General features: G+C 37.5%; 1 protein-coding gene across 3 annotated transcripts in view; it reads right to left on the bottom strand.

Moving 5' to 3' along the window:
• Positions 1-8732: 8732 nt before the first annotated feature.
• The window catches only part of LOC306823539 (CUB and sushi domain-containing protein 3-like), a 218788-nt gene continuing 214817 nt past the window's right edge, over positions 8733-12703 (bottom strand). For all 3 annotated transcript variants that reach the window (XM_079343128.1, XM_079343130.1, XM_079343129.1), the window contains exons 69-70: positions 11977-12118; positions 8733-11228 (exon numbers count right to left, since the gene is read on the bottom strand). In XM_079343128.1, the coding sequence (XP_079199254.1) occupies positions 11069-11228; positions 11977-12118 (302 nt within the window). In that variant the 3' untranslated portion in view covers positions 8733-11068. The remainder of the gene's footprint in view (positions 11229-11976; positions 12119-12703) is intronic.

Genomic DNA, 12703 nt, shown 5'->3' with positions numbered 1-12703 from the left:
TGATGTGTTCTTGATAACCAGAATGCAGCTGGGCCTTTGTGTCTTTGTCCTATTCCGCAGGAGGACGGTGAAAACACACAGCAAGTAATCCTTGACATAAAAATTGCTACTTACTCACACACAATATGTAGGGCCTGTCCTTCCACTGTGGAAAAGTTAAGTTCATGCTTAGCAGTCAGTTAGCTACCTTTGATTGGGTCTATAGACGGGGAAGAAAACGAAAAAAAAAAAAAAAAAGCCGTCCTTGAACCTGCTTCTTATAGTTGACAAAACCCCCCATCATGTACAGCCACATGGTCTCTGTGTGATGTTTAATTGACAATATAAGCCATCTTCTATCAGAGAGAGCTGCAGGCTGGTACATTAACATCAGCAGGAAGCCATGTGCCTGCTCCTTGGCGAACAAATGTGCTCAATCATATTCTTAGATAACGTCACATGTGGCACACTTTCCCCTCCCCTTCATTTAAATTCTGAAATTAGTTCCACTTCCTTTAGAACATGCATGATTAAAATCCCCAAAATGTCAGGGTCCTATGATTTATAACAAAGTCCTTTACCGAAAGGTTGTATATCATGACCAAACAATTTATCGACAATATGTAATGTGTCATATAAATCCCTGTTTCTCTCCCTCCATGTTTCTCTCATAATTTATATAAAGTCTAGGCAAAACAAAGAGGTGCCATCTTTTTCAAAGTGTGTCCACATGTGACTGGTACTTTATACAGGCGAGATAAAGAACTATTATCTGTCATTCAAAGGCAGTGAGCCATTTAGTGATTCGTTATTTTTTGTTATTATTTTCATGAAAAAAGTTATTATTTAATAGTACAATTCCACGTGGAGTCAAGGCAACATATTGTTTTGTTTTCTCACGGTATCTGTGAAGAAAAAAAAAAAGGTTTAGGGTTAAAAGATGAACTCCAAAAAGTGCTGTTCTATGGATTCATACATTTAATTCACTCCATTTTCTCTTGGCAACAACTAATCTGTGATTGTTTTCTCGAGATATCTGCTTCTTTATTTCCTTACTGTCTCTCAGGATAACAGTGCTGGTTTAACTTGCTTAGATCTGGACTTATTCATCTTGTTATCTCAGGACAACAAAGCTTATAATGAGACAACTCAGATAGGCTGGTATCTGTGAAGAGCCAGACCACGATGCCATGCCATGCTGCCATTGCCCACTCTAATGAGGTGTTATATGTAAAGCCTATTTCTATTTGTGTTTTTTTGCAAACCTGTGTTTGTGTCATTAAGAGAGATGTGTATTGTTAGTTTTTTTTTATTGATATTGATGCAACATTCTTAGTCTTTATCTGTAAAACTATCAATATGTTTTCTATTATCAGAAATTATCAGGAAGGTTTAGGTTTTACCTTATATGTTTTTAACAAAACTGGCACATCGGTTTTATCCTGCTGGGTAAACTTCTCCTCCAAACAACAATGATGTTTGTTTTAAGTTTCACAACAGGATGTTATTTTGAAACAACAATTGTATTTTGCTTTTTCCTACTGGTGAAATGACACAACTAGACTTGAACTAATTTAAAATGTTTATGTTAAGTTACAGGAGCCAAGAGACTCAATTTGAGTATCAATAACCTCAACTGTTATTGATTATCGGGTTTTGAAACATGCAGAATCAGTTTCTTTATAGAACTGTGTTTCGATCCTCATCGCTAATTTTTGACCTAAAAAAAACCAACCAGAAATCCCTCATTATCAGGGGAAACGGGGTACATAAAATATACAAATGCATGCCTGCTTAGGGCTTCTGTACTGTTCGGCCTTGCTTCCTGAATAAAATATAACACATGCTGTTTCAATTAAAAAGCTTGTTAAAGGCACATGAGAGAAAGTAATCTGTTCAGTTGTGAGGTTTCTTTTGTCTTAATTTTCTTGTGGGAAATTTTTGGAAGTGTTGCAGTTTTATTTCTAAATGATCACTGGTATTGAGAATTGTGAGCTGATGAAATTACAATAATGCGTTCTGTGTTTTTTAAACTGCACTCAAATCCTTCATTACTCTCATCGTTCATACAGGAGTACAGCAAACTTCAGTTTGATGTCTTAAGGATTTGCCTCCTGGGAGAAGTGATTCCCTTCATTAGAAGTATGTCTTATTTGAAGGATGTGATTGGTTGGTGAAAAATCCTTTTCATTTTTGAAAAAAAAAAGAAAAGTATGTGCTGCTTTTTATTTCAAATCAAATATAATCTGCTTCCTTCCTGTGTGTCACAAAGCATTAGAAGCTAATTTAGAAAATTTTGACCATTAATTGCTACTGACATGCAGGTGGGCTATTAAGTTGGACACCCTGTGAGCAATTAGATCACAGTTGTCATGTGCCAAGAACAGCTTTAATGTTCATGCTGGGTTTCTACAGTATATCAAGGTCATATCGATTCCAGCTAATGGTTGGCTTTTGTAATCCCCTCCCAGGTACTCTCTGATCTGCATGTCCAGACAAGAGTGGACAAGCAGCTCTGAGTAGTTGACTTTGTATTGTGCCTCCCCTTTTTTTTTACAGCAGCTTTATTTCTACAGGCAACCCCTTTTCAGCATTGTTTAGCATCTTATCAAACATTTAGCCCCGAGCTGTCAACTTCCCTGTTTCTGTCAGATTGAAGGTTTATCGTCAAGCTGTATTATGTGTTTATGTCTCTGTAGCTTGATAAAAAATGATCTCACAAAGTACATTAATAGTGACTGTCAGGTAACTTTTATTGTTTCTGATGTTGATGTCAGTCATCACGTTGATGTGCAGTATCAAATGTAAGAAACCGATTAGAAGAACACTGGCATTAACAGGTTTGGCTCAGATCCAGATGGTGTCTAATACATCATTTTTTTTACTCATTTATTTTTCTCCATGTACTTTTATTGATGACAAGCAAATGGTTGAAATAAGAAGAGTCAAGTGCACTAAGCCAACAAAAGAACTTGCTGTAGTTTGACTGCTTCGAAAATGAAAGGGAAAAAAGGTTTATAAGAACATTTTCTGTAATGTTTTTTTTTTTTTTTTTCGTTTTTTTTTTTGTGGTTGTCTACACTTAGTGTTGAGGGTAAATGTTGTTAACTGTAGAGATACAATTTCTAAGGGTACTGTATTGTCCAGGAAAGCTGAATTTTCATAGAGCTGTCCAAGCAGGACCTACAGGTACTAGGATTTCAAAGGAGAAGTCACAGCCTTGGCCTGGCACAGCTGTATTTCTCAAGATATCTCTGGTTTACAATAGGTCAACCAAAACCCTTTAAATGTTAACTCATGACATCCAAACACTCATTTTGGGACACAATATTTTACTGTTACTATTTTAGAGTCCTAGCTTGTTTACAATAGAAGAGGATGAAGGGAATATAAAACCCAAGTGTTATAGCCTGAAGCTCATAGGCACAAACAATGTCAGATGTCCTCACTGGTACTGGAACAAAAAGAGATTTTACAGCCGGCTGCCCTGTGTTAAAGATACACAGAGAACATACACTAAAATTAAAGGCATTGTTTTTAAAGCTCAGTAAGAAAAACAGAAGTAAGTTCAAAATTCAGCAAAACTTCACTTTACAGAAAATTTCATTTTACTTTAATCAGTTGAGAAAAGGAATAGCTCAAGATTTCTGGTAATTTGAACACTGTCTCATCTGTACAGCCAGCAAATAGCTTAGCTTAACATAAAGCTGAACATGGAGAAATAACAAACAAAACCTGCCTAACACAATTAAAGCTCACTAATAAAAGAGGACATATTATCCACCGTAACACATTTTCAAATAGTCCTCTGTGGTCTGCTTTGGTTAAAATACAACTTGAATCAAGCACCAGAGGAGGTTTGTGACTCTGTATAAACCAGCTCTCTCAGAACGCTACATTTTGGTGTGTGCCTCTTTAATGCAATGTGCTCCTGAGTTTTCCAAGTGGACATCGCTCCTCTGTAGCGACAATAAAAATGGCAGACCTGCTCAAAGGTTTTGCACTAGGCTGGAGGTAGAGTCCATGGGTGGAGATACCAGGGGAGGGGATTTCACAAGATGAGAACATTTGAAACTGTGTGGTAAGACTTATGCAGACAAAGGACAGGATTGGTTTATTTCACATGTTGTGGGTCGATCGACACTCAGGTTACCCAAATAAATGTTCAAAAACACTGTAAAAGTGGATGTTTTTAGAACATGTCCCCTTTAACGCTGTATCCCATCCATTAACCCTGATAATATGAAAAAGTGAAGCCAAATGATTTGGAGCTCTCTCTAGGGATTGGTGCAGTATAGGTAAATAAGCCCTCCTCCTCCATGTTAACATATCTGGCATAGGTCAAACTATACAATTAAAATTCAAGCTAATTCAATCTTTAACATGGTTTCTGTTATTTTAGAAAGATATTTTCATGTAGATTCATTTTGTGAGTTCAGCTTTAAATAGTTGTGCTCTATATGAAGTTTCATGATGTGACTGACAGCTCTGTTGACAAATGTGCTTCCTGCTGTACACTGGACTAGCTGTGTAAAGGAGGAACAGAGGGAGGAAACCTATGAACACTAGCGCAGGAGTCACTGAGCTTTCCATAACATTTGGTTTCTGCAGACAAAAAAAGTTGTTCTGCTTGATTGTCCTATATTGGTCAGAGCGTGCGCTTTCGAATGTGCAGAGGCTACAGTCCTCGCAGCTGTATGCCATTTCCCACTCTCTTTTTTTCCATTTCCAGTCATTCTACCTTGACCTATTCCCCCACTTTTGTTATTTTCCTGAATTTCCCTCGGGATCAATAAAGTATCTATCTATCTATCTATCTATCTATCTATCTATCTATCTATCTATCTATCTATCTATCTATCTATCTATCTATCTATCTATCTATCTATCTATCTATCTATCTATCTATCTATCTATCTATCTATCTATCTATCTATCTATCTATCTATCTATCTATCTATCTATCTATCATTTTGGGTGAATTTTTTGGCTGAGGACACAGATTTCCTGGTGGCTTTGCCGATAACGCTGATGCTAGTTGAAAATGAAATTGATTCTTAACATCTTACTTAGTGCTGATAAGCCTATTTAAGTAAATGTAAATGACTACTGCACTTTATGAAAGGTAGCAACACTTAAACCTCTAAAAGCTGCAATCATTACCATCAAATACTAAATATCCCACTACGACGATCATGTTACAGCTTGGATTCTGCTCATGGTTAATGATGAGAACTGCCTGGTAATTTGACATTTTCAAGAAGACTTGAAGTATCCACTCTGTACTCGGAATCAACACTGATCCTTAACCCGCAACCTGAACACACACACACACACACACACACACACACACACACACACACACACACTTGTACTTACTGACCTCAGATTAACATCGGTCAACTCATTTTACCCAAAGACTTCTTGAACCGACTGTAGGCCATTTTCCTGTGCCCATGTGAATTGACTGGATGTTAAAAATTTATTTGGCCGAAATGGTTATGGAGGAATTTACATTATTCATCCACTTTAAGATTAAAAAGGTTATATTAAACTATATAACTCTTCTAGCCCCAACAGTGGGAAACTATGCCACGGAATATTAAATCCAGGTCTATTTTCTGAGATTTAACCTTTTCACCAATTTCATTGTTACGAGCAATAAACGTGCTGCTACTATTTGCACGAATCATCAGGAATGAGGAGAAATGTGTAGATGAAATTGGGTAAAATTAACCATATTTTTGTAAGGTGAGAAAGGATATTCAGGTGACTGCATTAATGTGAAACTAAAAAACTGGTATTCACTTAGAGTTTGCTTTCCCTTCCTCTACAGCTTCCCCTAAATCAAATCAGTCCAGCACCCTGAGGATATCCGGCCAATGAGAGCATAGCGGCTCAAAATGGCTCATTAGTGAAAAGCTGAAAAATGCAGAGAGAGACAGACTAGTTAGCCGGCTGACAACAACCAAGCATATTTGAACAAATAGATCCATGAAAGCATGCACAACTCACTATGCTTTGACACGTGAGAGAAGAAAACCAACAACTCCTGCTTCTGTATGTACACAGGGCATGGTGTTACACAGAATATGAGCAGAACCAAAGAATCAAATATCAAAACTGTTCCCTTAGTTTGATGCTGGGGAATCGTTGTGTAATTTATAACTCTGGCAGTGCTTCCAACCATCTTGAAATATGTCAATATTGCTGGTTGTGGATGTTTAGAGGGATGATTTCACGGCACACATTGAAGAAAGACAAGAAACGCTGCGGGGTATCTGAACATCAGAGACAGCCAGGAGCATCCCTTTATTGTAATTATGCATGCACCGCAAATTGATTTGTACAGCAGGCACATACCCATGCCACAAGACCACAAATACCTCCATTAGCAGGGCAGTGAAATCAGCTTACAGCTCTAACCTGCTCCGTTAACAGATCTCGGTTGAGCTTTAGTAGGATGACAGGGTGCAAACTGCAGCAGAAAACCCAGAGCTGAACAAAAGAGGGGTTCCTCAAGGGATTCTCCGACAGAAACCACAGCTCTAATGAAGCCTTGTGCTGTTCAAACAGCAAACAGGGGGTCATGTAAGAGTTAAGAAGACACTGCCATTAGTATCTTACACAGTGCATACACCCATACTGAACAAACACCCTAAGCCTATTTGACATCTGGGTCTAGCACCAGCTTATATAACATCATCACCCTTTGAGTAAAATCTGCTTGATGAAGCTTCTACGAAACTTCAATGGAAAATCCTTCTGGCAAATATTTCTAAGCCACACATAAATCCCAGGCTTAGACTTTTAAGTAGGTGCTTAACCTGAGTCTGAAGTCAGACCAGCTCCTGCATGTCATGTCTTTTTTTTTATTACAGGGCCTCTTCTTGACAACCTTTGCTCTCCATCAAACTTCCCTGCATTATCTCTACATTATTGCCAGTCTGTGTGAGGTATCAACGTTTTCAATCCAGTTTGTCACAATGTGATGTTATCAAGACCATTAATAGGAGACTTCCTATGATTTCTGATCATCTAATTTGCTAAAAGAGTCTGCTTTAAAGGGAGAATGAGCAACTTTTTGATCCAGTAGATGTTTCTGTTATGGTTAAGTTTTGAATTTCTGACTTTTGATTTCATGTCTTGTTTAAGTTCTCATTTCCCGAGTGTTTCCCTGGGTTAGTGTTTCCTAGTTTGGTGTTTAGTGATTCTTAGTTCAGTCCTAATTGTTTTCTTAAATGTTTCCTGTTTTATTTTGTAATATCTTGTTTATGTTGTGTTTTCAGAGTTCAGGTTTTCAAGTAGTTATACTCAGTGTTTCTGGTCTTGTGTTCTTTGCTCCTTTTGTGGTTCCCGCCTGTCTGATTGCCCTGATTGGCCTCACCTGTGTAACCAGTCTCAACTATGTTTGATTATCCCTGTCTATTTTGTCTCAGTGTTTCTTTCCCTCTCTGTCAGTCAGTTGTGTTTCTTATACCAGTCTGATGTCGGATGGTGTTTTTCTTTTTGGATTTTGTTTCTTTTTTGAGAAGTAAGTTTTGTTTTGCCTTCTTAGTTTAAATAAATTATCTTATCATGTTTCTGCAATTGGGTCCTCCTTCTTGGTTTTTTCAACCCAATCTGTTGCACCAGCATTAAACCAACACCTGCTGTAATTTATCAATTACAAACCTTAATAAAGCAATTTTAAGCAAAAGCTGCAAATAAATAAATAAATAAATAATAAAAAAAAAATCTTAGCTCAAGCTGCAACTGCCTGTGTCCTGCATTGTTGTGTTAGCAGGCTAATGTTAGCACACTTTGGTTAACTCATAGCTTCAAATTGCACGTAAATTGACCGTGAGCTAAACACACTCACAGTACATGACACAAATATGCAATGAGTAGGCAATGTTACTCTTTTTTCCACCAGTCCAGGGGATATCATTGATTTCTGATGTATTTGTGCAAAATGTTGCGCATTCTTTCTTAGTAGTAAGTATGATCACTTCAGTTACTCTCTTAGATGTACTGCTGCACAGAACCATATAGGATACAAATACGCACACTGTAGAGGCCAGTCAGGCCACTCATTGACGTCATGCCTGTGGGAAAAGAGACGCATTTTCCCAGTGCTAGCTGTATCTCTTAAAATGGCTTTTCATCAAAATTGCCCACTCTCAACATAAAAAAAGGAAACAATAACTGCAATGCCTCCTACATGTAAAGTAAAGAACATTCAAATGTCATCTCATTGTGTGCCACTTTTCTGGAGTAAATTTCAGCAATTTGTAACCACTGATAGTGACAGCGAGAGAGAGAGAGGCTAAATGAGACTGAAATGGCAGCAGAGACAAAGGGAAGCTAAAGCTGCAGTTTGATTGTTAAGGTGTTGATGATAAAAGTAAAAAAAAAAGGGGACAATTGTACTTCTTTATAAAAAGTATGGAGACTGCTCACAGATCAGGTGTTGCTATTAAGGATGTTGGGGTACCATGTATTTCTTCAGGCAGTGTCTAAAGATCTACAAAGTCTTAAGACAGCGATAACGTGTTTTTTTTTTTGGCTAAACGGAGCAGTGGTCAGTCAGTGGAAAACTCATTAAAAACATTGTAAAGTTGTACAAGGAAGAAGCAGTAGACTGAGACATCCAGGCTCTTATTCGTCTTCACTGCAGACTTTTCTAACTTGAAAAATAGTGTAGCAGAGTACACAAAATAAAGGCTCAAAGTTTTTGTTAATAAATCAGAATAGCAACATTGAGGGTCATTATTTGATATTTTATATATAAATTAAGGATTTATACATTGCTGATAAAGAAAAAAATACAAAACATTTTTGATATTACATGACATTTACAAGTGAAATTTTACACAACATTTTCAATAACTTACAAATGCTTTATTTGCATAAAAAATATATCTCTTTACAAAAGTTTTTTCATATGTACATATTCATATACACAGGTTTTTGAACAGGAAAACAATTGTGTGGTACATTTAAAAGCATTCTACTCTAGTCCAAGGTGAGGCTGACTCTCCATATATAGTTTTTTCCATATGCTTTTCTCTTCTCTTCCATTAGAAATATGAGATCGCAAAATATATTACATATTGATAACACAAGACATCTTGCCAAAGAATGCCATCAAGTATCAAAACTGTATAAATGTACAAAATGTAAGAGCAATGACAACGTAGTGGTACAAAGTACTATAGCAGCAATTGCTATACTTGAACACTTTTTGCCAACATGCACAGGTATGAAACTATGAGCTGCTTTTCTAACACACCTCTTCATGACCATCTGAGCTGACATCACTCAGCTAAACCAATGCGAACTGTGCAGGTAAGTTACACTGATGAACACTTTTACTTATGCAACAAATGGTATGTCTTCATTAAAAACATATGCCCATACATTTTCAAGGCACTGCAATGATGTAGAAATGTGATGACAGTGTCAAAGTTCATGTTGAAACACGGGTGGGCTCAGATGATAATAAAATACTTCATGTGGCTCATGTTTTAAGTGTGCAAATTTGTCTATGTTTTCTGTACATTTGTTGGCAGAAGCTGATGATTCAGTAAGACAAAGAAAATTAAACTGTTTGGAACTGTGGGTGTCATAAAATAGGCCAAGACCATGTATTTATCAGGTGCCTCAGAGTAGGAGTGTGAATCAGATATTTACTGACTAAGGCACGATTTCCCAAAAGAATTAAAGATCAACAAACACTGCTCAGTTCATCAAGGGCCAGACATGATTTAGAAGTTGTATTTGGTCTGTCTTGGTATACATCTAGTGTAAGGCAGACCCATGTCTTTTTATAAACTAAAAAATAGATAGAGAGACAACAAGCTTCCTCCATCATTAGACTACCTACTATATGTGATATTGATTTATCAACATCCAGGCTTAAATTATCTTCTGGGAAACCTGACCAGTTGTAAGTACTGTGCAATGATTCTTCACTTTGTCATTCAATAAAATAATTAAGCAAGGTGATCCTACTTTGCAATTCATGATATATACAGGGTCATGGTAGGGGTTAATTCACTCCCGACTGTGGTGTTTTTGGGACAAAAAAACGGATATCACTGAAAATAAAACAATTATAAAAGAGTCGAACTTCAGAAAAAGTCAAATAAATACTTTAAGGTACAGCCCAACCTAACCATAAAACTGAAAGGTGCAGTGTGCCTATGATTAGACTCTCAAACTGCAGAGCAATAGAAACTCATACTTACAGAACATTTCTGCATACAACCTGATAATGAACCCCATTGTTGACTACATCTATAAAGAAAAGGTATTGTTCTCAGGGAACATGCACTGTGACAATAACATCCCTGGCTTCTGCAATAGCACTGAAAGCATTTTATTCGGGCTCAGTATTTAAATACCCGCCTGTATATTTTGTCAGATTGAGGTACCATCCAGGAAAGATCTAATTGACCACATAACTTTGAAAAGTTCACAGCACTGATGCTATTTAAAGGAAGGCAGTTTATTTTCTTTCATCCGTTCTCATATTCTCTCAAAAACTCTTCTGCTTGGGAAATAGACTAAAGATTTCATCGATCAGCTCACAGTCAAGAGGCTCCTCGACTCCAAGAAAAGACTTAAACAAAACAAAGAAAACAAGAAAGTGAGGGGTCTAGATCTGGGCTGCTTTCTTGAAAAGAAAAAAGTAAAATTTTTCATTTGGCAATGTGATGTAACCCCTCTATGTTTATACTTCAGAGCATACAATACTCTATTTTATCTATATGCCAGAGGCTATTTTATTCATAAAGCCAACACTCACAGAGTGTAAAGTACACTTCTCATCTCCAACCTATGGGAAGATCTGGTAAGTTGTGGGACCCTCCTTTCCTCTCATTAATCTTTGAGATCCTGTATACGATGGATTGCAACTGCAATAAATGTTGCTGAAAGTGTGCTTTATATTTCTGAGCAATACTGTGTCTTTGTTTTATGTCATCAGAAAGAGGAAAAATATAAATGTCTATATATATTCATGATAAGCAAACAAGGAGAAGTTGTATTCTCCCTGTATGGGACTCTTTTTCTCCTTCTGTTTCTCCCTCACAATATGTAGACATCAAACCATGGTGCAGATGGTGTTGAGATTGGGGTCAAAGCGGACGACTTTCCCCTCAGCAGCTTTCGTGTTTGTGTTGTACATGGGATTCTCGAACGTAGCCTGTCCGTTGTTGTTCTCGTGGACGGAACATCCTGTGTACTGAGCTTTATCTGTTTTCCTAGAGGGAACAAATGCAGGTTGCATATTAGCTGAGTGACAGTTACAAAATTATTTCCCTTCCTTCCAATCCTATAAACATGTTCCCATTATCTTGGTGTGGACAGCTGCAGCAGGTAAATGAGACTGAGTGGTAATTATTGTTGAAAAGATCAGTCGGAGAAGCCCTATGCCAGTTTCATCTCACAGAATGTGAGCAAAATGTGCATGTCACAGACTCTCAGTGAAGAAATGTTCTATGAGGTGTTTTATTCAAATAAAGACAAAATCCACCTGTCGACACAGTTAACACATTCATTCAGCGTGTGTGTATGTGGACATATTGTACAGCTCATCACATATTACATCAAGGTCTTGTTCATTAAAAAATGTCAAACCTATGCAGCTGTGCAATGTGGTTTGAATTGTAACACCTAGACTGTTATTGCAGCATGCTTTGAAGTCCCCCACGTTCAAGCTACTGTTTCAAATGATGCACCTCACAGCAGTAAAGCATGCTGTGGATGGGGGCCATCTGGCTCCATCTACCTCATCTTGATGTAAATCTTCTTTGGCTGCAAATGAATAAACATCTATTTCAATCTCTCTTTCTCAAAACTTGTTGTTGCAAATCTATGGTAAGTTATCAACATGGGGGCCCCCAACGTGGCATTATTCTACTTTCTTCTTAAACAAGCGGATACGGCCTATAGCAGCTACTACATTTAGTTTATAAGCTACTTTGGAAGCCAGAGGGATTAATTACATACCGTTGTTTGTAGAGATAAAACCCAAGGCCTGCAAAGATGAGGGCAAAGAAAGGCACTAGGATAGCAACAGCAACAGAGCTGCTGTTTGTGGAGGCGTTGGTTTCAGGGTCAGCGAGGGTTATATTCTCTCTCAAACTCAGACCTGGAATAAAAACATTATATTTAGACAACAAGGATGGGAAATAGTCAATATAGCGAATGTGATGTGAATGCAGATTTTAAAATATTCATATTAACAAAATGGCAACAGACAAACAGTGTTGAAAGAGACTGGAAGGATAGAACGATACGTATCATCTGAGGTTGACGATAATGATGATGTCGAAGATGAGGATGATAATGGAGAGGAAGATGATCACACAGATGACAAGTCAGAGACGCAGCAGCGAGTTGATGTAGAAGACAACCATAAAGATCACACCGATAATAATCAGTGTGACTGTGATAATCGTGTTGAAGACAGTCATGAGATGATGACGACGGGAATGTTGAGCACAAAGAAATGAGGGACAGTAATGCAGAGGGAATAAGCTGCTTTGCGCTATATGACAGCAGAGATGGATGGCAGATTATTGGTATTTGGGACAACACAGTTTAAATGTGTGTATGCTATCAACACAAAGAAACAATCATGTAGTTAATTATGTCTACAATCAGTTATCTGTGGTCAGTTTTTATGTCGCCTAAATGGAGACAGCAAGCGAGTGACAGCCATAAGTTTAGTGTT

The sequence above is a fragment of the Symphodus melops genome, assembly GCF_947650265.1.
Source record: "Symphodus melops genome assembly, chromosome: 5".
In the NCBI taxonomy this organism is placed as follows: domain Eukaryota; kingdom Metazoa; phylum Chordata; class Actinopteri; order Labriformes; family Labridae; genus Symphodus; species Symphodus melops.
Note: the sequence above shows the minus strand (reverse complement) of the source record. Positions and strands in the feature narration are given on the sequence as shown.